Here is a 26948-nt window from a genome sequence, read left to right as displayed (position 1 = left end):
GTTGTGAAAAGCGCTATACAAATAAACTTGACTTGACTTGACTTGACTAGCAGCACTCAGAGAGTGTGCAAAAAGCACTTAGAATAGTGAGTGTGTGCAGCCTTGAAAAGCAAAGGAGACAGAGCTTTTGAAATGCCATCAGCCTCGGTCTGTTGTTCATGATGATATACAAATTACAGTATCTCAGTGTCTTGTACACACAGAGTGGTACTAGTGAAAATGTGCTCCCTGTCTCTGACTCAACTTCATTAAAAGTTTGTAGGAATGTTTGGCTTGTAGACTATTTAGACTCTTGCATGTTTGTGTGTGATGTCTGTGTCTGTGTGTGTGTCGGTGTGTGTGAAAAAGAGAGAAAGCAAGAGAGAGAGAGAGAGACCTGAAAAATCTCAGTTTGTTTACATCCGTTTTTGCATTTGTAGGATCTGTTTCCCTTCAGTCAAAAACGCTTTGGGATCGCTTCCTCGTTTTCCACGCTCTGAATCACGTGTGTAATTAGTCAAATAGGGTGACGTCACGGCCAAGAAGCATAAAAGCACAGCAGAAGGCTTGTCCACCTAGAAAGCTTGACTAGGGCTTTCTACAACACTGCCTCTATGCCGGGGCCTGCCTTTCCTCCTAGACCTGCACACCGAAGTGTCCAGGTTGTGTGCTAGGCCTTATTCTTCCCACATCGTTAGTCCTAGGGTGTCACTATATTCGTATTTAGTTGGACTGAGAAATGCCTTTGGTTGAAGAGACACTGGCTAGCTATCTCTCCCCGGGTTATTCGTTGTCTCTCAAAGCCCCAGCACTGTCCACCAAGCCCTTGGCTGTGCTGCAGGCCTATCAGGCGATCTGCTGCGGGAGCTATTTGTGGGAGATGTCTTGGGTGGTAAGCAAGTCCATGAGCTCCACTGTGCTAGGGAACTAGCACAGTCAGATCTTTCCGACAGGTATAGGGCTGTGCTCCTGGATGCCCCGCTGGTGCTGACTGGCCTGTTCATCTAGATCAGAGTATGTTTCTAAGGTACCCTCGTCGTCCCACAACCTGTTATTCTCCAGGCATTCTCTCCTCCTCCCTTTCAGGCCCCAGACCAGAAGAAGCTTAACCAACTTAACGAATAATCGTCCTCTGGTCTCCCGCTCCTTTCAGGGTCAGCGTGCACTCCTCTTGAAGTGTGGCTGGCTCTAAGGCTTAGATTTTTTGACTCCAAGACATTTACAACGCTGCGGGCTGGTCCACCTCACAGGCCTTTGTCAGGTTCTATAGCCTTGACCACTCCTGGCCCTGCAGTCCTTCGCCCTAGCTGTGCCTGTCCACGCTAGGCAGGGATTAGTCTTATTTTAGAGATTAGTCTGGCTTGATTGGACTCTCGTTCCAAAAGCATTTTTGACACAGTATGTAACCATGGTTCCCCGAGGGAATAAGACACTGCGTTTCCATGCCACACTGCCTGCATCCCTGCAGCACTTCCTTTCCTTTTCAGAAGCTAGCACTGGATTGACTCCTTGTGCATTTATGCTTCCTGGTTGTGACGTCACCCCGCTGGTTACATATGTAACCTGGAGACTTTCATCACAATGTTGTGCATGCTGCCTAGTTGGAAATTGATCATCTGATTGTCCTTGTCCTTTCTGCTGGTGTGTAAGCAAATTTGAAAGATGATTATTGAAACATATGATAATGATAGTAGTTAAGTTCAGATGTTTGTGGAGTAGTAGAGCAGCATCTATCTCTTAACATTTTTTTTCTTTCATTTTTTCTTTCTTTTTCCTTGATTTATTCTTTGTCTCTTATTTTCTCTCCTAGTCTTTTCTGTCCCTCCCTAAATTCCACTTCCTGTCTGTCTTTTTTCTCTTAATCAAACATGTCAGACTGCATTACTTACATCACGAAAAGCAGTGTTCTGCCAGTGCATGCTTTTCCATACAGAGAGGAAAGAAACAGGGCTGTCCTTCTTTCTCTCTACTTTGTGCTCAGTCTCACTTTCTTTTCTGCAGACACACACACTCTGACAAATGTGCATGATCTGTAATCTTAAATCTTACTTTTTGTGTTTGGAAAGAGAGCGTGAGTGAGAGAGAAAGAGAGAGAGAGAGAGAGAGAGAGAGAGAGAGAGAGAGAGAGAGAGAGAGACAGAGAGAGAGACAGAGAGAGGGAACATGTGTGTAAGCTTGTGTTTGTGTTCATGCATTCAGCCCCAAGCTGCTACTGTTTGTCATCAGCCTGTCAGTTAAAATTTACAGCATCGTCCAGTGTTTGACATACAGACCTGAGGACACACACACACAGACACACAGACACACACACACACACACACACACACACACACACACACACACGCACACATATATAATCTTAACTTATAATAAACTACAGGCTTTAGATCAATATGGTATAATGGTATTCAAATTTATTAACTTATATGGAGATTATTTATTTTTTGTTTGCCATGCGGTGTTGAGATGGATATAGATTATTCCAACTCTATGCCCAGTACATTTCTGCTGTATTACTAACTTAATCATTATAATTAATTAATCATGTGCTGTAAAATAATTATGGCACATAAACATTTGCAATAACACCCCTGCATGACGAGTAGCCCAAAGCAATTTTGGCAGCCATGTGCCACAAATAAATTAAACTTCATCATTGCAATATGAGTATCCTAAAGTACTGTAGGTATCAATAGTATTATTTCAATATTGATACAAAGTACAATTTGTTTAAAATTATGAAGCAGATTTTGCAGATTGATGTTAATTTGCTTATTTTAGATAGGATGGAACAAAATAAGGGGTTTGAATACATTCTAAAAGCATTATGTAATGCTCAACATATCAGATGTCCTATGTATTTTTATTACACTTTAGAGACAAAATAAAATAGTGCAGTTGTTAAAACGTACAGTATGAAGTCAAAATGAATGCTGCAACATCTAATCTAATGGGCTTCTCTCATTCTCTCTAAAAAGCAATGATGTGCAAGACAGCACACAGACATTTGAATAGTGAGATGTCCGTTCTGGATAAACAGAAAGACCTTAAAATGAAAATCGTACAATTAATGATATATTAGTATTTGGATTGTGTGTATGAGTAAGTGCTGCAAAAATGCCTGGCACTATTATTCAGAAAGTCTGCTGCTTATAATGCAAAAAAGGTATGTGTAAATGTAATTAGATATCAAACTCTCAGCCAAATGTACATGACATGCAAAAGTGGGATTAAAAACAATGTAAATTTGATTCGGAATGTAATTTAGTACCATGTTTGGCATTATTGCTGATTATTGAGTTATAAATTGTTATAGCAAAATATTATAGAGAGACATTTTAAGTCCTGCCCTCTCTCTCCAATGAGCTTGAACTGTTCTTGCCCTTTATACTCTACAAGAATCTTTTTTTCTTCTTTCACCGTGCAGACTCAAAATGAGAAAGACAGGACAGAGAGAAATTAATGGATGAAAGTTGAAGATCTGAAAATGACTGTGCTGGGAAGAAATGTATTGCTCTGGAGAGGAAGAAATGAGGATTTGAGAGGTTTATCAGACAAGGAAAAGGAAGTATCTTGAAAGATGAGGGTGTGTATAGTAGCTCATGAGATTTCACTAGCATTCATCACATGCAGCCATTTGTCCCAAGGAATTAAAATATTTGTGGGCCTCTGAAGGTTTGGGAGATGTAAGGGCATTTACAGCTAAATGAAAGGAAATGGTCAAAGGTTAAAAGAGTGGGACCGTGGCCAATAAAATAAAATGAGCAGTAAGTGACTGGGCTTTGTAGAACTAGGGTTAGAGAATTTCTGCTATCATACACAAATGATAAAAATATTTTATCTAAAATTTATATTAAATATTTTGTAATGAAATTCTTATGCTCTTTTCTGTAGGTTTGAGCATGTGCCTCTGCATTTGAGTGTGTATGCCTGTGTGTGTAATTATGCATGCATGCAGCAATAAAAGATGAGTAATGGTCAATGTGAAATTTCTTGACACTTTGGGAGCTTATTTTAATCCATAGCTTGGAGTGCAACTGCAGCCATAATTGGAATAAAGTCACGGAAAGAAAAAATGTGTCTTCTGGAATTTTTTTACTTTTGCGCATTCTATTATTTATATTCTGCGAAAATCCACATTTTAAAAGACAAAAGGGGAAAGGCAAAATAATGAAAGTGGGAGCTGCTTGAGAGGAATCGAATACATTAATAGGGACTTTCAGGAAATTGAAAAAAAAAAATTATAATTTGGAAAGAGTCTGTGGCAAGAGGCTTTGAATGGTTATGTGTTTGTTGTACAGTGTAGTTATGTTTACGATGATGGGTGCATAAGGGAGAACTTTACATGCTGCCCTAGGATTTTTAAAGATTATATAGATTTACTCCTATAAAAGAAAATACTGCAAAGTCACCTCTGTCATATGACCAGTTTACTTTGATGTGCAGATAAATGCTGGTCACTGGCCCTGGATGTCATCACTACTTGTCAAATCACAACATCTACTGTGTGTTCTTTAGTTCTTGTGAATCTTGTGTTTATAGGCTTAAGAGGCATTGTGCTCGAATTTGTCCATGCACTGAGATTAGTATAAAGCTTAGATTTCTTGACTAAACAGCTTTTTCTGGAGTTTATTTAATTTAACTATCCATCCATAAACCACATTTCTGTTCACCGATCTGTGGTACCATATTAATAGGACATGAATTTGACAGCTGTTATGTGGCTCCTTAATGTTATGTTTCTTGTGCCATTTGGCAATGGACTTTCCTTTGTACTTCAGAAGCCCTCTTCTGTTTTCATATAGATCCATCCTTCAAGATTTATCGATGTTGTCTCACCCTCCCCAACCAGAGCACTTAGCACACATCTCAATAGCCATCTGACACATACCCTCAACACCAGTGATGTCAGATGATATTGATCAGAATAGGTGAAGGACAGAACAAGATTATACATTCAGCACTCTCCTGTCACGGTTCAGGGTTAACTCTGTAGTGACCAAAAACATCAGACAACAGCCGCCTTCTTAACTAACTGTAGAAATATCAGTCAACTTAGAAACCAACATAACGCATTCTGATTGAGTGTATATGGGGGTTTGTGTGTATATGTATAAGTTGTGAAGGGTAGCATCTTCAACTGATGAACCCGATTGAACAATTTGATTTTCGTATCTATTTTATTTCCCTGATGGCTCTGATTACACCTGGGACTAGCTTTGCACAGTGTAATGTTCCTCTGCAAGCATTAGAACAACAGTCATGATAGTGATGATTATGAGTGCACAATGATTGCTGATGATGTGTGTATACATGTTTATGTCAGAGAGAGACAGTGACAAGAAGAGGGAAGAAAATAAAATGAACACAATATATCTGATTGCAGCTAAACATACAAGAGAACATAAATCAACAGCCAGATTCTTTAGCATGAGACATACACAGTCTTTTGCATGTGCAGGTACTTGTTTTGTATATGACGGTAGGGGCTTAGGACCATAGATTTTGGTGAATTTGTTGGGCATAACAAATATTTTTCTCCATCTGTCTATATACCAAAGCTAATACAATATCAATATTGACTCCTCAATACTGGCTAGTCAGAAGAATATTTTTTGTAACAGTAGCTCTAAGAATAGTGTAGGCAGTAATTGAAATCATAGGTTTGTATAAATGTGCTTATTTTAATACATTAGCATTTCTATAGCACAGTCATGAAAACGATATAACTATATATAAATATATAAAACTATGTCGTTTTGGATGTAAATGATGTACTAATGCTGTTATGTTTCCCTCTATTTTACACCACTTCCTAATTGTCTGAAGGTGCATGTATTTCTGGGAGACAAGAAGGGATTAGAAAGCAGAACTGAGGACCTAATTCAGAGTAATAGATCCCACAGTGAATGGATGGGATTGGGAGGTGCCACAGTGTGTGTGGGCGCAGGGTAGGAAAGATGTATTGGATTTTAGATGTAACATGCTCAGTAGGGGGATGCTGGAAACAAGGTAAAACTGTTTCTCAAGAATCACACACCAAAAAATACTACTGAGTTCCTGAACTTAAATTCCCAGAGCATTTCAGAATCTCCTATTGTGTTATTGAGTGGCAAACCTGCATCACCTTATTTTGATTGAGTGCTCTGGCTGTGATATCTTCTTATATAAAGTAGAGCCTATTGAAGTACTGGTGATATTGCCCTTGGTTGAGACTGCGCCATGCTACTTGCTCTATATATCAGAGTTTGGCTTTAATCATAGAAATCCTGTTGCTGCAGTTTGCAAAAAAAAAAAAAGTTTATATTTTAGGATAAAATACTCACTAATAAAATAATGGGTTTGGAGTTTACAACCTAGAGACTAGATAGTACATCAGGAGTTCGATATGTAGTAAACATCTATAAAAGATTGTTTACTATATGGGTGAAAGGAAAATAATTGCTACCTTACGGAAGAGGATACTTTTCTCCAAGTGTGTCCATCTGCGCTGTGGCATATTAAGGGGAAGCATTTAGAAAAGATCCAATGGCTGGCTTGTGTCTCAGAGGATGCATGTGTTTGCCGTCACTCTTCTTTAGCTGTGTTATGGTTTGGAGAGATAACCAAGAAGTAGAGAAAATGGGCTGAAATAAATGAAAAAGGATGGCAAAATTAACTGATTGATGGTTTAGACCCAGTTTACTACACTTATTAGAAATGTATGCCAGAGTAAAGCTCAGGATGAAAGCATTAATTATTTTTTTGTTATTTTTTATTTTACCTTATTAAAATGTACACAAAATTATTTCTATTTAAAAAAACTTATCTAACCTTAAGCATAACATTTTGTATACAAGCCTCTGGATGATGTTTTTTTTCGATTGGAGGTCACACTGTGCAGCTGGGGATGTTTATTTTTTTTTATCAACAGCCTGGGGAACCATTCATTCATTCATTCATTTTCTCCCGCTTATCCGTAATTCGGGTCGCGGGGGCAGCAGTCTAAGCAGGCCCCCGCCTTCGACTGCTACCCAATCCTCACAGCACCGTCCCTTACAGTCCCTCCTGCAGGTGGTGAGCCCACAGGAAGGCGGCCCCACGTCACTCCGACGTCACGAACCTTGATATTTCCCTCGTAAGGGACCCCTGGAGCATAGAGGGTTAAGGGCCTTGCTCAAGGGCCCAAGAGTGGCAGCTTGGCGATACCGGGGCTTGAACCCCAGACCTTCCGATCTGCAACCCAGCGCCTTAACCGCTGGAGCCACCACCCCCCCAGGGAGAACCATGAAATTATGAAATAAGAACAGGACCTTTGAGGATTTGGATTTGGAATGTAGTTAATGTCAACAGTCTGCTACATTGACACAGGACTACTGTTTGCATATGATCACCATCACTGCACACCTCAACATCATTTATCTGTAATTAATGGGCATTTGGTACCACCCAGATAAAGATGGGTATCCTCTTGAGTCTGGTTCCTCTAAATGTTTCTTTCTTATGCCATCTCTGGGAGTTTTTCCTTGCCACAGTCTCCACCAGGTTGCTCATCAGGGAAAAACTTAAACATAAAGAAAACAACAATAATGTTTTTTTTTTTTTTTTAAATGCCTTAGTTAATTTGTGGGAAAGGTGTTCTAGTAGCATGGTATAGACAGGACAAAAACTCCTTCAACTGTTGAGCAGTGAAGATAACATTATTGCAGAATTGTTCAATTGTTTATAAATTGTTCTCTAATTTTGATTGCCAGTGTGCATCCGAGTAGTTGCGTATTTAATGCTGATTTGTCAGACAACCATTTGATGTATGAAAGAATGTGTGGAACAAAGAAAACATGTCCAAACCTGAGGTAAATTTAGTATAGCCAGTATCTACCACCATGTTTTGTGAGGCTGGAAAAAACTGGACAACCTGGAGGAAACACACAGAGAGTAACACGAGCTTGCATTCAAAACAAGGAACCTGGAGCTGTGAGGCAGCAGCATTACTCTTGATGCCGTATGGGCATCTACATGGTCTTAAATGGATAATGCTGGGATATTGATTAAGAATGTTGCCATATAAACCACTAATTTAGGTGCATTTACCTTAAATGCTACTTCACTACATACACTATAACAGATTCTAAATACTACATATACTATAACATTCCAGAGCACTGTGGTCTGTGTTAGATATTACTCTGAACTCTATTCCTTTAGTCACACAGAAAGAATCCAAAAGTGTGGTTTTAGCAGACCAGAGTGTTCTGTGGCTGACAGAAGAGTTTTATTAGCATGTGTTAGTCTCTGGTTTACAGTCACTTTATTTTGTCTCAGGGTCATTCAACCATGTATTCACCAGCTTTAATAGCAAAGCTCCCATATGACATCTGAGATTACACGACTCACTGAACTACAGCATAAAGTCTGATATCAACTTACTTGTCAAACATAAACCTACAGTTCTAAAGCACATATGTGTATATATACAGTGGAACCCGGTTATGTCGATGTCCTAGGGGGTTGCCAAAAAGCATCGAGATAACCGATGATCGAGATAAACGAAAATCAATATGGCGGCAATATATTAACGTGCTTGAAATTTCTTTATGCACATGATGTGCGTTAATAAATGAGAATGTGCATGCACGTGTTTTTGGAGTTTTTTTTTTTACACAACAGCGTTGTTTGATGAAGGCATGCTATAAAAATAAATACAGTACATGTTTGTTAACTGTCAGGAATCCACCTGCCGCGCCCCCTTCGGCGCCCCCTTCGGCATGGCAGGTGCTTTCTCGGCCGCTTTCTCTGAAGCTCCCGGCTTCAATCGCGCACATATGGTGCTCGTTTAGCATCATCACCAGCTCCTATTTAAACTTCCACACTCTCACCGTCCGTTATTGTTGGTATATGTTGGTTCACGGTGGTCGTTGTTATCGCTAATGCGTATCCGGGTACGTGCCTTCCCACCGGCACTCTCTCAACGGCTGCTCTTTTCTTCCCAAAGCGCATCGCGGATTCCCCCCCGATCCTGCCGGTGTTCCCACGTTCCGCGCAGCGCTGCTACCAAGCGCGGCTTTCGCCTCCCGTTCATCGCATAACATTTAACAACAAAAGGCATATGTGCACTAACTAACAGCAGAGATTCACCAGTATACAATACAACACCTGTAGCATCTGTAAGGCTTGATTTTTTCCGTCACTTTCGCGAGTTCTTCTGCGGCTGCACAGTGCCGATCGACATAACCGATTAAAAAATGCTTAGACAAAGCGAGAATTTGGCGGTCCCACTTCAAAAACGTCGACTTAATAGGGTTGTCGAGTTAACCGAGGTCGAGATAAGTGGGTTCCACTGTGTGTGTGTGTGTGTGTGTGTGTGTGTGTGTGTGTGTGTGTGTGTGTGTGTATATATATATATATATATATATATATATATATATATATATATATATATATATATATATATATAATGCTATATAACTGGAAATTGAGGTTGCACTGTATATACTGTGTGTGTGTGTGTGTGTGTGTGTGTGTGTGTGTGTATGTATGTATATATATATATATATATATATATATATATATATATATATATATATATATATATATATATATATATATATATATATATAATGCTATATAACTGGAAATTGAGGTTGCCCTGTATATACTGTGTGTGTGTGTGTGTGTGTGTGTGTGTATATATATATATATATATATATATATATATATATATATATATATATATATATATATATATATATATAATAGAACATTAATGACGAATAATTCACAATTCTTTTTGCGTTTACAGTACAGTACATGTACAATTCCCCTTGACAGTACCGATTAAATCGATTTAATATTGCGTTACTGGGTCACACAATATTAAATCGATTTAATCGGTACTGTCAAGGGGAATTGTACATGTACTGTACTGTAAACTCAAAAAGAATTGTGAATTACTTGTCATAAATGTTCTATTTACTACTTTAAATGAATAATACAATAATACAAATTTTTTTTTAAGTAATTTATTAGTACAAACTGTTTTGAATTGTTACTCCGAACCTTCGAGCAACTCGCAGCTTCTCGGGAACTATCAGATTTTTCACGAGTTATGTTTAGTCCGTTCCAAATGAAAAGTCACAAACTAAGGTTGCGAGTATTCAGGGTCCACTGCATGTGTGTGTATGTATATATATATATATATATATATATATATATATATATATATATATATATATATATATATATATATATATATATATATATATATATATACAGTGGTACCTCGACATACGAGTTTATTTCGTTGCGTAACCTTGCTTGTATGTCAATTTGCTCGTATTTCAAAGCAAATTTCCCCAGTTGTTTTTGTTACGTGTTTTTGAATAAAAAAAATCTATATATATATATATAAAGCTCAAATACCACTGACTGACTCACTCACTCATCACGAAATCTCAAAAACCACTGAAGGGATTGCAATGAAATTTGGAACATACCTTCCTCTTGGGTCTTAGGTGCTCACTAAGAAAGGGTTTTGAAAAATTCGCTCTGGATCGCGGCTAACTCGTGAAAAACGCGATTTCTCACGCATTGTAAATTCTTCGAAATAACATTACGGATCCTAATGAAACTTACTACATTGTTTCTTATTAGATGTTAGATGCACGATAAAAATTATTTTTAAAGAACTTTGCCCTGTATCCGTACTACAAAGGGGTAGTACGTTATTTGTTGACGTTACGTTCTGATCTCTGATCATCCAGTCCTGCTCAGTGCTTATTGCTTATTGCCATATTGCTTAGCGTTCTGCCTTCCGTAGCGAAGCACGGGTACTTTCAGCTAGTGTATTTATAAATGACAAATATTGTATAAAAACATAATAAAAGAGAATGTAAAGAAACAAACTGGTTAAGCATAGTACATATCATTGAAGTACTAAGCCTCGCCAAGTCAATCACTCGCACACCTTGCTCAAAACATGAGCATGTACCTATGATTTCACGCTTTAATTTAAGAGACATCATCTTCTTCTGAGCACTGACCTTTCCACTCACTTTCTTCGGACCCATGGTTATAAAAAGAAATGTGATAAAGTACTGTAAATGTACAAAAAGCACAAAACACGAGCACAACTTATCAAAGATGCTTCGACAGCGAGGCGAACAAGCACACTGACTGAGGCCAGTGTTGCTGATTCATCTCGAGATTCGTCACAGCCACATGTTAGTGCGCGCCCACATTCAAACCTTTGTTTGTGTGCGTGTGTATCAAGACGAATCAGCAACACTGACTGAGGCGTTTTGAGCTCGTACCTCTAATTTTTCGACCGAGTGACCGCTCGTATCTCAAAAAACTCGTATGTTAGGGCACTCGTATGTCGAGGTACCACTGTATATATATATAGTGTATATATACAGTATATATATATATATATATATATATATATATATATATATATATATATATATATATATATATATATATATATATATATATATATAAAATGTAATGTTGACAATGTTGATAGAGTTTTCACTTAAATGTGCTTCAAAATGTGTGATTCTAGGAGCAGTTAATGTGAAAATGTCAAGTTTATAAACTGTTTGCGAGTAGAAATGCCAGCACTGTCAGCATGATTTGTGAATACTGAATTTGACAAATCTTTAACCTCAGTTATAGAACTTGAGTTAAACATTTGTGCAAAGGCTTGTATTTTGCACCTGCTATAGATGTTTTGGGTTACATGATCCTGTAAAATTCCTATCTGACATGTTCATGTCCACATCTCCTACTTTTGCAATTTTTTAGTTGCTTCCCACAGGATGCCAGTTCCAATACATGACTTCTGTACTGGTGGTCAAGTTAGACTCTCACTCTAACTGCATCTCTAAGTATTTTTATTTTGTTCATTTATTACCTGCTGAGTTGTGATTGCACCATTGTCCACATCACAAAGCACACAGCTGAATCAGCAGGACCTGCTGCTGAACTGCGTTATCCTATGTGTTCATTTGCATTTGGTAATGCAGTGTTTTACTGTGGTATTGTACACCCTGGTTCAAGTATATTTTAATAATAATTTTTTTTTTCTTAAGATGTTGTGTGAGACGAGACAAGTAGGATACATAGTATCATATACTGTTGTGATACTGTATATGGTAAATAATTTTAGTCCACTGAATTTAATTTGACAATTAGTGTTTGAAGAGTGCTGATATAGTATTTTGTAAAGTAATTACAGTAAGGGCACCAACAAATTTACTCTACCAATTACATTAAAAGCACTGAGAGGTGAAGTGAATAACATTGGTTATACCTTTACAGTGGCACCTGTCAAGAGCTAAAATGTTTTAGTCAGCATGTTAACAATTTAGTAGAAATATGACAAAGTTGATGTCATGATAGCCGGAAAAAATTGTGCAAGTGTAAGGATCTGGGTGACTAAATAGGTTCAAATTCTGATGATTAGACAAGTAAATCTGAGCATCTCCAAAATGGCAGGTCTTGTTGGGATGTTCCCAGTATGCAGTGGTTATACCAAACAATGCCTAACAAAACCAGCACAAAGAAGGACAAACGCTGAACCAGTGTCAGGGACATGGAAGAGTGAGGCTCATTGAAGTACGTAGGGAGTGAAAACTAGCCTAATATGGTCTGGTCTTCTCTAACAAAATACCTGCAAATTGCAGATACAGTTCACGTTGGCTCTAATAGAAAAGTTTACTTCATATGACTACTGTGTAGCCCTAGACGAGTTCCTATTCTGCCCTCTGTACAAGGTGGACCTATACAATATTACAGAGGTGGATGTAATGTTATGAATGATTGATGTCTTTTCTTTTCTCTTGTTGCCCTTTCTTTTCTCTCTCATCAAGTGTTTACATTGTCAATGCAATATAAAAAGTTTGTATAAAAATATCAATAGTCAGTGCAATTTAGTAACAGATATTTGTATGAAGGTAACAACATTACTTTTGTATATATATATATATATATATATATATATATATATATATATATATATATATATATATTTTATATATATATATATATATATATATATATATATATATATATTATATATTTTATATATATATATATATATATATATATATATATATATATATATATATATATATATATATATATATTATATATATATATATAAACCGATATCTTGTAAACATCTGAATGAATACACATCTGAGTAAATGTAAACAGTCAATTTAGTTAATATGCAACTATACATCCAAATATATATAAAAACAATTGTAGGTGCAAATATACATCCAAATATATATATAAACATACTGAAGTTTTAAGTATAAGGCTTTTGTAAGGTGCCAGGCAGATAGCAGCAGTATGACAGTAGTGCAATAGACTATAATGTGTAAAAGTGCAAACAGTGTAAGATTCAAAGAATTTGTACATTTAATAGTTTTTTTTAAAATAGGTGTTTGTAAACAGGTCCATATGTGCTGCAGAGACTATAAAGTGTCTCATGTGCAATGAGTGTGGGGTTCTACAACATATTGTAGAACTGTTGTGTACAAACAATCAAGCCCCCAGTCATGCTCTTGAACTGATCATCAGCACGGATTATTACTTCATGCCAATGGCTGGATTTTCTTATATTTATTCACTCAGTGGTTGATGGTCTTACAAATAGTTACCATGTAAACAGATAAATGTTTAAGCATTCATCCTTTACCTTTAAATAGACTAACAGTGATCAGACTGCCTTGTGTTATTTTTGTTCAAAATTAACTATCTTTGATATTGTGCTGCATTTTGTAACATTTTCTTGGACAATTTTTTCGTGTCCTTGTTTTAAGTCTCCCTTACCGTCTCTTAATCTCTTTTAAACCCTCTCTGCTTTTGAATCTCCTCTACTCAGCTGTTTCTTGTCTAATTTTTTTAAATTTATGCTTCATTTTTACACACATTTTACTTACAAAAGCCAGATAGAAATGAGGTGAATGATGAGCATTAGTCTTGCAAGACTTCTGGGTTCATTATTTAATAGCCAATCAGTATTATATGTTGGTTGTATGGAACAAACATAATTTCTAGGAGCTGCTGAAAGAAATATGAGCAGGTCAAATGAGACCACTGGTTGGTATTACAATCTCCCAGTGGCCAATCCAACCCCTGGCAAAGGTGTAGGTTTAGATTAGGTCTATTGATAATTCTGTCAGCGAAAGGTTTGTCTGGCTGTGTTAATCTACAATCTTTATCAATAGATTAGATTAAATTCTAAGGATGAATTTTTATCATCGGAAGGAAAAATATTTTTACTGAAAATAGAAAGCATCAAAACATTAATTGTAGTACACAGTGATAGTGACTCATATACACTCAGTCATCTATCATTTATTGTTTATCAGCAGGGGAACGATGGCATTCAGTAGTGAGTAGCAAAACTAATAATTTTCTCTCTCTCTCTCTCTCTCTCTCTCTCTCTCTCTCTCTCTCTCTCTCTCTCTCTCTCTCTCTCTCTCTCTCTATCTCTATCTCTCTTTCTTTCTCAGATGGAAAGGTGTATGCACTGGGGGGTATGGGTTCTGACACCAGTCCTCAGGCACTGGTGAGAGTCTATGAGCCAGTTAAGGATCAGTGGTTGTCCCTGACCTCTATGCCCACTCCACGCTATGGAGCCTTCTCTTTCCTGAGTGGCAACAAGCTCTATGTTCTCGGTAAGCCCACACATTCTCTACAGAGAGAGTCAAGAAACTGTCAGATTTTATTGTCATGAAACAAGAGCCTCTGAAGCTATGCTCAGGTAACCATCTATGTAAAGTTTTGCCCTTTTTCTCTGTGTTTCCATTTCTTTCACCTCCCAGCAACATGCTGGTGGAAGGACCATGCTTAATTGCCCACAGTTCTAAGTGCGTGTGTGCTTAATGCAGTGTGATGGACTAACCTCTCATCCAAGGTGTATTACTGCCAGCGATGTGGTTGCTGAAGAAATGAATATTTGGATGCAAAATATTTCAAAGCATGTATAATGCATCAAAATTCTGTTTACCTACATTGCATAGACTTTTTTTTCTCTTAAACATTACGTGTATTGAGTTTTTCTTTAGTGTTAAAGTATTCCAGTGTATTTGCTATATTTGATATAGGTTTATAATCTATGAAAGTAGACCATATAACAATGTCTCACTTTAGGAATCTGTACATTAAGATTTTGCTTTCACTGTTTCATTGTGCAACTCTTGGACCTGCAAATAAGATACTGGCATCATAAACCACCACCCCCCTCAAGCACCTGCATATTTCTCTCAGCCACCAAGATTATTAAGGAGAGACTTTACTGACCAGCCATCAAACAAACAAGCTGCACAAAAAGCTTGTCACTATGACTTAGCATGGATGTAAAAGTGTGATCTACCTACACAGTCTCTGAACAATCCATCATTTGATTACATTCCTTGCAAAGTGTCTCTGTTTACATCTACACATGTATATAATATATACTATGAAATGGGGTGGAATAGTCAGTAATTACATTGTGTCTGATTTCCATGTTAGATAGTGTCACAATATTCATGCAGTATAGCAGACAGGGTAATAACACCTGGTAATTGTGCCAAGGCTGGTTATCTGCACAATTCCTTGGAGACAGGATCTGAAATATGCTCTTCACAAGAGGGGCAGCACTTTGCATTTCTCATAACTAGAATGAGAGAATGTGATTTGTACATGGTCCTGGAAAAAAATATTTACACTGTTCACCTGAGTTAATGGTTAATCTGCCATACATTCTGGGTTGCAGAATATCACTTATGCATTTATATAACTTTCCGACGTGTTGAGTTTTTAGTGATTAATTTTCACAGCACAGTTCTGACAGTTGTTTATGGTACAAGGTATGTATTATTGTGCTCATTCTAATATATAATTGTTTGGATAGTAATAATGTTTGTGGCATACAAACAGATTAACAAATGGATAAATTGATAAAATGTGTAAAACTGTTGATAGTGAAGTTTTTTTTTTTATTTTATTTTGTGTAACATTCTTAGAAGGTGTCATCAGTGTCAGTTATTTGTAACAATTAGATATAAAAATTTATTGGTTTTTTTTGGACATGTTTTTTGGATGTCTCATAGACAATATGCTTTTAGATTTACTTTACTAAAAAAAAACCTAAAGAAAACAGAGGCTTGAGATTGACTGATGGTTAAAATGACAACTTGGTTCATAAAAATGTCAGATCATCAACTGGACTATAAATGAATACAATGTACAAAATATAGTCCTTTAAAATATATTGTAAGTATTGGTAAATTGCTGTGGTCGAGAACATGCTGCTATTGGAAAACAATCTTTAAGGTGCCATCACACCCCCTCACCCTGATTCTGCTATTACAGCCTGCCCCATGGCATTATTTTTACTTAACAAGCTACAGTAGCTACAAAATCAAGGGCACAGTGGTAATCTCAGTAAAAAAAAATAGAAAGTGAAATATAATTTTGTAATCCTCTGCAGTGAAAAAACAGTGAATCAATGAGGTCTCTGAGGTGATAATGCTCGAGCTATTGCAATAACATGTAAATACATTATTTTCTGCAGCATCTATTTCTGCAGGAAAAAAGTCAGTATGAACTCGATATATTTTATTCTCCTGCTAGTTGTGAGACACTGGATCAACCTGTAATGGCTTGCAAGCTATTTTGTCACAGTTTGCTAGCATGTAATTAAATCTGTTAGTCCTTGTGTCTCTATTTGCAAAAGGAAATGACACAACTAAATCATTAGTCCATTTATCCTGTCATCGTTCATAGAAGACTGTCATCCTTAATTAGACAGGTTTTTTTTTAAACGCTGTACTTTTGGAGTACTTTTTAAAAGCATTTTAGGCAGTTTGCACTTTCTTTTTGCTCACAAGGTTGTGGTGAAGTAGGATCAGATTGACACATACACATTAAGAGAATTTAATCAAATCAAATATCCAGCTGTATTCAAGAATGTAACTGATCTCATGTAACTAAAATTCAAAGCTAGCTCATTTTTTAACAGATAAATAACTTTTTATTTTGTACATTAAAAATGCTGTTACACAATATATTTCATGTTACGAAACCAACTGGATGGAATTTTCAAGTGACTCAGTGGGAAAAGTAATTGAAGGTACACACTGATACTGAGATGCCAGTGCTGGACTGATAATAATACTGTTTCAAAGGCAAGAAGTGATTTAAGATTTGATTGAGGCAAATGCAATCGTACAAGTCTATAAGAAGTCTATTAGAAATGAAAGGGTAATTGGTTTTCCAAGACAAAAAACAATTTTTTTTTACAAACTTCTAGCCCCATTTTCAGGACGCAGACCACGCGGAGACAACGGGAGTAACTCTATCATGTTTAATGTTGAACAAAACACCAGAGTCAGATAGAGTTACCTTCCTTGAAGCGGAGTGAGTCCGGAAGACGGGAATGATCCTCGGAAGGAGTATAATCTATGGAACAGAGATGATCCATGGGACGAAGATAAACACAGAGTGGTATTCCGGGCATGAACCAGTGGGGAATGCTGGCGGTCGAGGATCCACGAGATCTGTAGCTTGACCTTCTATAACCGACAGCCTGTGACTCGGAAATGTGAGTTTATATAGGTGCATAGCTAACGAGTGACAGGTGTCTCTAGTTAAAGCCGGGAGCAGCAGAGATAGCGGCAGCATGACAGCCGCCGAGGGGGGCGTAGCAGGTGAATCCCTGACACCCATACAGCTCTTATGAATTGTATTTCTGCATAAGTCGATTTTGTGTGTGTGTGTGTGTGTGTGTGTGTGTGTGTGTGTGTGTGTGTGTGTGTGTGTGTGTGTGTGTGTGTGTGTGTGTGTGTGTGTGTGTGAGAGAGTGGGGATAGTCTAGTTAGTTATATGAAGTTGTAAGTGGGTGGGACTGCACTTCACATGATCATGTTGTAGAGATCAAATAGAACTGACCTTGCTGCCAAAATTACATATACACACAATCTGCACTGATTTTTGAGTTCTTTTATCAAACTTAGAAGCACTTTGCCCCTGAGACAATGGTTTTGATCTGCTATTAAGTGATATGTTTAGGTCTCACCCCAGACCTCAGCTTGTCACAGATGGGGATGCTGAGAGGCAGAATTGAAACATAAGTGTGACAGGAAGTGCAAAAGGAGCTGTAATATTGTTTATTTTGTGGCAACCTGAGTCTTTACCAGCGTTTGTCTCACTGATTATGCACAAATTATACACAGAATTATTCATACAAAATTTTGTCCAGCATGTAATTACATATGCATGAACATTGTTTCTCCCCTCTTACTCTTAATTTTCTCTCTCTCTCATGTTTTTTCATTGTTATTCTTTAAAAGGACAACATTTATATGCAGGCAGCAAAAGTAATGGTTCTATTCCACACTACACTAACTTGTTCGGTGAGAGGTGAGATGTCAGACAAGCAATAGCAGCAAACTGAGCCTAATTCAGTTGTGTCTGTGGGAGTCTGCTGGGATATAGATAGAACAGCAGTGAAGTCATATTAAGGCTATATATATATATATATATATATATATATATATATAAAATGAGAGATGAGTCTGGATGGAACCACACACTGTTTATGGCAATATGATTTAAGTCATGGCCCCACAGGTCTGTCTGTGTACTGATGTAAGAGCTCAATAACAGATTGCCCAATCTTGGCCTGTCCACATCCTTTCTCCATTCATGCTGGCATACAAAAGTTGCCTCCTAAAATAGGATCCCAGGTGTGGGAGGCCAGTGTGCTGTCTGCTGAGGAACTGTGTCGATGACCTTGTTTTACAACTGTGAATTTTCAATCACAGTTATTATTAGTGTGCTTTATTATTATTATTATTAGAGCGAATTATTTTATGCGCGCACCTTTACAGCATTATAGCATTTTAGTTAATTTTATGATGAATATTATTATATTATTAGTATTTATGTTTTTTAAATTCACTATTTTGTATTGCTTGTACTATGATTGAATAGCATGCTAACATGTATGAAGATTTGGAGATTACAATTTTATTATATAACATTCTGGCTGAATTCATTATCATCTGTTTCTCTCTTTGTTTTTCAACGAAGCAACAAACATTTGGCCTATAAACATCATTAGCTAATGATCTACATCATTACCATGCACAGAAACACATGCTATACCCTGTACAGTTTTTTCTTTTGTTTCTTTTTTTCTATTACATGATTAACCATGTCCTACTCGAATGGCTTGTTATGGTAATACTTGTTAAAATAAATGTTTTTCAATATTTTTCAAAATGTTTCCCTTTTTGATTAAAATTGCAGGTCAGTTTTCCATTATTAATATTAATTATATTTTAAACTATAGTAACAGTCATAAAAACTTAGTAGTATAATAAGTAGTAATTGACAATTACGTATTGTCATAAATAAATACTCAAATTGCTCTAATAGAACACTACATTGTTTTCTTTGTGATGTGTTTTTGTAAGTGTGACAGCCTGGTGAGAGTGTGTGTCCATGCTTTAGCAAGTGTGCATATGGCTCACAGAACACAAGCCGTCTGTCCTTTGAGCTAGGAGACTCAAATCTGGGCCAACACCAGATGCACATAAACATATGCGCCTGTTACACTTTTTCATAAACCCTTTTCGATATTGGTTGTTTTCATTTTCTTGAATACATTCACTTCAATTATATGTAAGATCATATTTATATAAGCACTGTCAGTTCAAGCTAATTAACCAATTATTTTTTTTGTTTGTGTGTTTCCTGTTGCTCATAAGATCTTTGCTCTAATGCAGTCTGATAAGTGCCATAGATGGATGGGGATCAGACACATGGGCAAGAAAGACTTAGTACAAGTGACCAAAGGAGAAAGAGAATAAGGGAAAACAGAAGGTTGTTATAAATAGTTGAGGGTTAAGGTGGATAGGGGGTGGTGGGTCTCTCCACCTTTGGCTGGTCCCCATGACAATCCCCATATCTTTATTTTGTCATTAATATATAAAACAGGTTCTAAGTTTAATGTTCAATTTTATTGTAGTCATAGCATTAAATATCTGTATTAATAATTAATTGTATTAAGAATGCAAAAGTTAAAACCAGAATAAACTTTGCCTATGGGTATATACCAATAGGCACAGTGGTCAGGTCAGTTTAACAAAAGACCACATAACATGGAATAGCATTCATCCTGCAACTTTCTCCACAAATATGATGCAGTTGGTTGTTTAAAAAAGCTTTTGTCTATTTTTGTACCACGTTTTTTGCTTTTAAAAAGGCGGATCTCAGTTCACTTGGCTGCAGGACAAAATTTGTCAGGACGACAGGCACTTTAGACATTAAAATAAAAAGAGGCCTTGCTGTGACATCTTAAGCAGACACAGCCAAGTTGGAGATCTGAGCCCTATCAACTTCACATCGACACCGACACACACCGGACACATCAATACAGCTATATTTATTTGTTGTGCACGCTCTTAATCTGTTTAATCTCTTTCTCATCTGAACATCAGGTGGACGTCAGGGCAAGATGCCGGTAACAGCTTTTGAGGCCTTTGATCTGGAGATGAAGAGCTGGACACGCTACCCATGCATCCCAAGCCGCAGAGCCTTCTCCAGCTGCGCCGCTACAGAGCGTGCCTTCTACAGCCTAGGTGGCCTGCAGCAACCCGGCCCTCACAACTTCTATTCTAGACCACACTTTGTCTCCACTGTGGAGGAGTACGATTCCGAACAGGGTGAGGCATGCTCACTTTCTCACACATACATACAAACATGCACTGTGTCAGCACTGTGGCAAGGAAAATTTTGAAGCTGTTTATGCTGTTTATTTGTGCACTGCAGATCTGCATTGAGACAGAAGCACAAACAAACAGTTGTGAAGTCTGGAGAATGCAATGTGAGATAGTACACAACACTTAAAACTATAATTTATGTAAAAGCTGTGATAAATGAAGTAGATTTTTTATTTATGGTAAAAATATATATATAATATATAATATAATATATAATTACTAGATAAAACATTCATGAGATCCTGTGAGTCTCCCTGACAATACAGTAATAGCAATTAACAGGCATTATTGTATTAGGGATATCTGTTCTGGGGTGAATTTATATGCATATGCAAGCCTGACAGAAACGTCTCTGGGTTACATATGCAACCCTGGTTCCTCGAGGGAATGAGATGCAGCGTCAACAATGGTTTTTGAAGACTTCTGTGTGACCACGCTCTAAACCACGGAAAAGCATGACGTCGTGGTGATGTCACAACCAGGAAGCTATAAAAGCACATGCTGTAGAGACGGCGCTAGCTTCAAAAATGAAGGTAGGGCTCGCAGGAATGCAGGAAGTGTGCCACCGAGACGTAGCGTTTTGTTACCTCTGAGAACCAGGGTTACATAATTAACTCAGAGAATCGAGCTGCATCAACAACACTTCGGGAACAAGTGTACAATACCGCCAGACTGACCAATCCCTTTCTAGTGTGGATAAGCACAGCTAGTTCAAAGGACAGAGGGGCCAGGAGTGGCACTAATGTCAAGACTATAGGATCTGACAAAGGTCAGTGGGGTAGACTAGCCTGCAGCATTGCAAATGTCTTGGAAAGACACTCCAGACAAAAAGGCTTTAGAGGCCGCTACAATTTGGGTTAAGTAAGCTCTGCCCCTGAAAGGAATAGGGAGACAAGAGGACTCATAAGAGGAGTGGATAGCATCCACAATCCACCTGCTGAGGGTTTGCTTATACGCAGAGAGACCCTTCTAGACCCTTCTAGCAGACAACGTGGCAGTTCTGTGGACATATATGTCCAGTGCTCGCACACCCAGTTAAGCTTCTCTTGGTCAGGGGCCTAAAAAGGAGTGCCTGGAACACAACTGTATGTGGGACAGCTGAGGGCACCTTGGGGACATAGAGAAAGGCAATGGCTGCAATAACGCTGCAATAACGGACACCTAAATCTTTAGGGTGGAAGGAGACTAAAGAATCTCCAGCACTGGGCCAACCAGGAAAATAACTGGGTCTAACTGGTGACCTTCACACCACAAAGTGAACAGGTGCCACTTTGCAGCACTGGATTGGAGAATGGTCTCTACCACTTCGGCCGAAAAACCAGTGGTGGGGGTGAAGCAAAGCATCCCCTGCCTGAGACAGAAGATCCCACCTCAGGGGAATCTCCCATTGAGGGTGTTCAAGAAGGTTTACCAGGTCGTCAAACCATGGCTGGTCTGGGCATGCACCATAGCGTACCTGTAATAGGAACCCGGGTTTTCTCCACATGTCTAAGGCCTGTAAGGCTCACAGCGTGACCGTGATTGTGTGGAGTGGATTGCCCATCCGGGAGAACCCTTTGGTCTTGATGAACCGGAATCTCAGAGGAGCAAGATAGTAGGTCAAAATTGGTCAAAATAGTTTGACCATTTTAACTAGCTAGCTAAAAGTATGTGACTTGTATGTTATGTATAATATGCATTGTTTATGAATCCAATGGAAGTGCACAGATACTGCTATTGAATCAGACACAGTGATATTTACCTAGCTTTTGGCAGCTAAAATATGAGCTATGACAGCACTGTCAGTAAGCAAACTAACTTTTTTTAAAACATAAATTACATTCCCAATCATCAGTATATTAATTTCAATATATTTTCCATGTCCCAAAATGTAGAGTAAATGATAAATAGTCACAAATTGTCCTTCTCAATACGTGGTGAGTTTCCCGGTCTGGCCCATGCTGTTTTTCTTTAATCTTTTTACGCCATGTGCTTCTCCATGTGCTTTATGTTTTGCCGAGTGCTTTTGTTTCTGTTATAGATCTCCATCTCCAACCCTGTCCTGTTGTTAATGTGTTACCAGATTGTATCCATCTGTTCTGCATTAAGCCTTTAATTAGTTTGTATCTGTAGGGCTGTTTTTTTTGTCAAGTTTTAACTTGCATTTGTACAAGCCTTGCTTTTTTCTTTCATGTTTTGTTGATTTTGAACATGCTTATGGTTTTATTTTCTGACCAAGGATTATCCTTTTTAAATGTTGCCTACACACATTCAGCCCCCTCCCAGGACAGATATTTAGCATCGCCATGATAATTTATAAATTAAAGAATATTACCTAGCATGCACCTACAGTGGACCAATGTCTCATTCTGGGTGTGTTCCCACTTTGGGCCTTGTTCCAATCACTGGTCACAATAACCTTGACTAGGATCGAGCTTGCAGGAGAATTTTGATCAGCTCAGACGTGTGCTACCAAATACTCCTTAGGAGTTTGTGCATACAAGTTTAGAGGTGGTAAGAATAGTATATAGTATGTGTTATAATTAAATAAAAACTTTTTTTTTTATCATTAACTGTCTAAACTACTGTACAGTACAGTACTGTACTGTACTTTAAAAACTTTAAAGTTTTTAAAGTTTACACATTAATATTAGTGACAACAATGACTTTGTTATTGTTATTGATATGTATTAAACAACAAAAAAAACACATGATTTCCTAAGTTGACTGTGTGATTCTGTGCTGGCATTAATCAAAAACAAACACAAAACAATTGTTTACAATTGGGTAATATATTAATGACATGCCAGTGACAGAAAAAAAATTGAACTACAAAAGTACATGTCACATGTCACATAGAAGTCACAGGGGCGGAAATGAAAATTAAACATGGACAAGGAGCATCTCTCTGTCACTAGGAGTGGATTTATGGTATACAGGCATCACAAAGGTCTATCATATAAGCACTTATTCTAATACTGACAAACTCCATTGTTACAGTACAAATTGCTGATTAGATGCAGCAATTGTTTACATTTTCTTTCTGTTATAATAAATTATAACAATAAATGCAAATGTCTCACCATAGGCATATGATTTGACTTCTCATCTAACAATATTAGTTGGCCAGTTCTTTTGAACTAAATTAGTAATTGAAACTGGGGGGAGTGGTGGCTCCAGCGGTTAAGGCGCTGGGTTACCGATCGGAAGATCGGGGGTTCAAGCCCCGGTATCGCCAAGCTGCCACTCTTGGGCCCTTGAGCAAGGCCCTTAACCCTCTATGCTCCAGGGGACCCTTACGAGAAAAATAAATCAAGGACCGTGACGTCGGCGCGACGTGGGCCGCCTTCCCGTGGGCTCACCACCTGCAGGAGGGACTGTAAGGGACTGGTGCTGAGAGGATTGGGCAGCAGTCGAAGGCGGGGGCCTTGACAGCCCGATCCCTGGACACGGAGAAGTGTCTGGGGAATCTGCTTAGACTGCTGCCCCCGCGACCCGAATTACTGATAAGTGGGAGAAGATGAAATGAAATGAGTTATGAAATTCTGTTGAAATCATGCTGAATCTTACTGAGAATTAAGCTTTATCTGTAGCCCAAGAAGCACCCTTCTCTGTAGCCCTGTTATGTTTAATGTGAGTGCACGGCTTCTTAAACTCATGCCTCTTTGAGAGTGCTCACACTTTGTGCTCTTCTTATGAAAGCTTTGTAGCATTTAATTAAATTGTCATTTTGCTAGGCGTGGAAGCTGCTTTGCCTGTCACAGGCACTATTCGCAAAGGAGTCGACTGCATTTCCCCAACGAGTTCCAACGGGAAATCTTTCACATAAAGCCGAAGACCCCCCCCTGTGGGCTGTCAGCTCTTATCACCAGGAAATGTGTTTTTGCCTTAAAATCCCATATCTTCGTCTTCTCATTTCTTTTCTTTCAATTTCTGGGTGTCTGTGTGTGTATATGTGAGCATGTGTGTGGACTCTGCAGATGGTAATCCCTTTTCTTGATTTAAAGCTCAAACCAAACCATCAACTCATATAAGATTCCAGCCTGCTTATATCAGACCTTTTCAGGTTTTCCAGAATGCACCATTAACCTTGTTGCTGATTCAGTCTGGAAAATAGAAATGACTAAGAATGAACTGCAGCAACAAAATCAATAAGGCAACAGGAAATCTAGCTTTTTATTTTTTTAAACCTGAGCGGGCTTTGTAATTTTTTTTTTTTTACCATACTGTGCAGTGTCCAGTGTCAGACAGATGGAAAGTAAACATTTCATTGTTTATGGTTGAGCAGATTTCTTGTCAGTAAAAGTGTGACATTCTGGAGAGTTAAGGAAAAGGTTGCAGGGTTAGAGCAGGTTGCCACGCTGCCACAATATACAGTAAGATACAGAGCATTTGCATTTTAATATCTTTTTACAAATACTCAGTGTTGCAATTTGTGCAGTAATGAAAGCGTTTGAGAAAGCTGGTATGTGTGCAATTAATAGATAGTGTGATAGGTAAGTAATTTCATTATCCTATCCCCAGTCAGGGAACCAACCCCAGCCACTTTCAGTGCTGGTCCCAAGCCCGGATAAATTGGGGAGGGTTGCGTTAGGAAGGGCATCCAGCGTAAAAACATGTGCCAAATAAAACATGCGGAGTATCCGCTGTGGCGACCCCTAACGGGAGAAGCCGAAAGAACGTTTATTACCTAATAAGTCTGAGGCTCTACAGACAGTAGGTGAGTGTAATTACCAATCTATTGAGCCAGCTTAATTACGCTTTCTTGATTGTTTTTATGCCCATTTACAGTCCCATTTTAGTGACCACACGTATTAATATGTATGTGTATATATCGTCATGTATGCATTTCTAGCTTCCAGTATCAGCCCACTAGCCCTTTCATCAAATAAGCAAAAGAAAAACCAGCAGCCTTTATCTCTCTTCCTCTCCCCGCTTCCAATGCAGGTTATTTGGTTAATTACATGCACTGAGTTTCTCTCCTGAGCACAGGATTTGTTTGAGAACCATTTCCCTGCAGCATAAAGCAACCATGCTTAAAAGCTGGCAAAGATGTTTGTTAAAAGGTAGCCCTGCTGCCTCGCCTGCTGTTCACTTCATTGTGGTTAGGCCAAAGCTGTTCAAAAGATCCCTTTTTTTTTTTTAACACACTGAGGCACTAATATCTCTCTGTCTGTTTTAAACTTTTATTTTAGGTATAGTTTTGGGTCACTTTTCAAAGTATTGTTTTACTTTCCATTTGCATGTGGTAACAGAGTTTGCTGAAGAATTGTAAGCCTTTCAATTTTGTAAAGTGTGTCAAAATTCTTTAAAACCTTTACAATTCCCTTAATAGGGCTCTACTAAGCAATATTTTATATTCGTACTTAAGTATATTTTCTTGGGAGAATGCTGCCACAGCTACCTCATAGCTTCAGGGTCCACTGTCTGTGAAGCATAACGTTACATGCGTTTCTTCTGCGTCCTTTAGTTCGAAAGAATGCCACTAAGCTGGTTGTTTACTATAAATTGCCCGTAAGTGTAAAGGAGTGTGTGAATGTGTGTGTACAATGCCCTGTAATGGTCTGGTGTGCCATCCAGGGCTTGTACAGGATTTCTGGGATAGATTCTTGAGATTCTCATCTCTCCTACCCAATCTTACTTGACAGTATGAGGCAATTGTGGCATTACATTTTGTTTTTACCAAACATGTTGTTGTACATGATAATCAAATTTCTCTACCTTGGTTTCATCAGTTCCAGACATTGATTTTTTCAGATATCATTTTGCAAACTTTCTGATATTAAATGTTTAATTATATGTGTTTTTGTGATTTATCAAGATATTTATAAAATGCTTTTGACCTTCATTGTCATCATTCAGTGTTTGTTTTGATGTGTAAATATAATCTTGTAACTATAATACTTTCTAAAGTAAAGATGCTCAAGATGCTTATTTAAATAATAATTTTGTCTTTAGTTAATTTTCAAATGTAAAGGTAGTCTTTAAGGTTTTTTCTACCTTACTCACGTTCTATCCTTCATTACACTGATGTCCTCAGGCTAATTGCCATGGTCTGGGGTTCTGCCTCTGCAGTAACTTCAGACTTCTTAATATCACACAAATCCTTTATCTGTAGACCCAGCTGATCCCTACAATTCAGCGCTAAAGGCATTCATCTCCATGTGGACCCCTGTTCTGGCTCAAAACTCCTATATATCACTCAGTTTCATTTCATTTGAT

General features: G+C 37.9%; 1 protein-coding gene and 1 long non-coding RNA gene across 3 annotated transcripts in view; one reads left to right on the top strand and one right to left on the bottom strand.

The window, feature by feature from the left end:
- klhdc8b (kelch domain containing 8B) overlaps window positions 1-26948 on the top strand; it is a 117378-nt gene that overhangs the window by 55464 nt on the left and 34966 nt on the right. For both annotated transcript variants that reach the window (XM_083521259.1, XM_083521260.1), the window contains exons 4-5: window positions 14487-14651; window positions 20466-20690. In XM_083521259.1, the coding sequence (XP_083377385.1) occupies window positions 14487-14651; window positions 20466-20690 (390 nt within the window). The remainder of the gene's footprint in view (window positions 1-14486; window positions 14652-20465; window positions 20691-26948) is intronic.
- LOC310715094 lies at window positions 7421-26851 on the bottom strand. The gene is made up of 3 exons (XR_014530229.1): window positions 26736-26851; window positions 7807-7873; window positions 7421-7522 (listed from the first exon to the last, which is right to left on the bottom strand). It is a non-coding gene; the product is annotated as an uncharacterized lncRNA (long non-coding RNA).

Source organism: Silurus aristotelis, assembly GCF_946808225.1.
Source record: "Silurus aristotelis genome assembly, chromosome: 19".
Taxonomy (NCBI): domain Eukaryota; kingdom Metazoa; phylum Chordata; class Actinopteri; order Siluriformes; family Siluridae; genus Silurus; species Silurus aristotelis.
The sequence above is the reverse complement of the archived record's forward strand: the minus strand, read 5'-3'. Positions and strand labels throughout refer to the sequence as shown.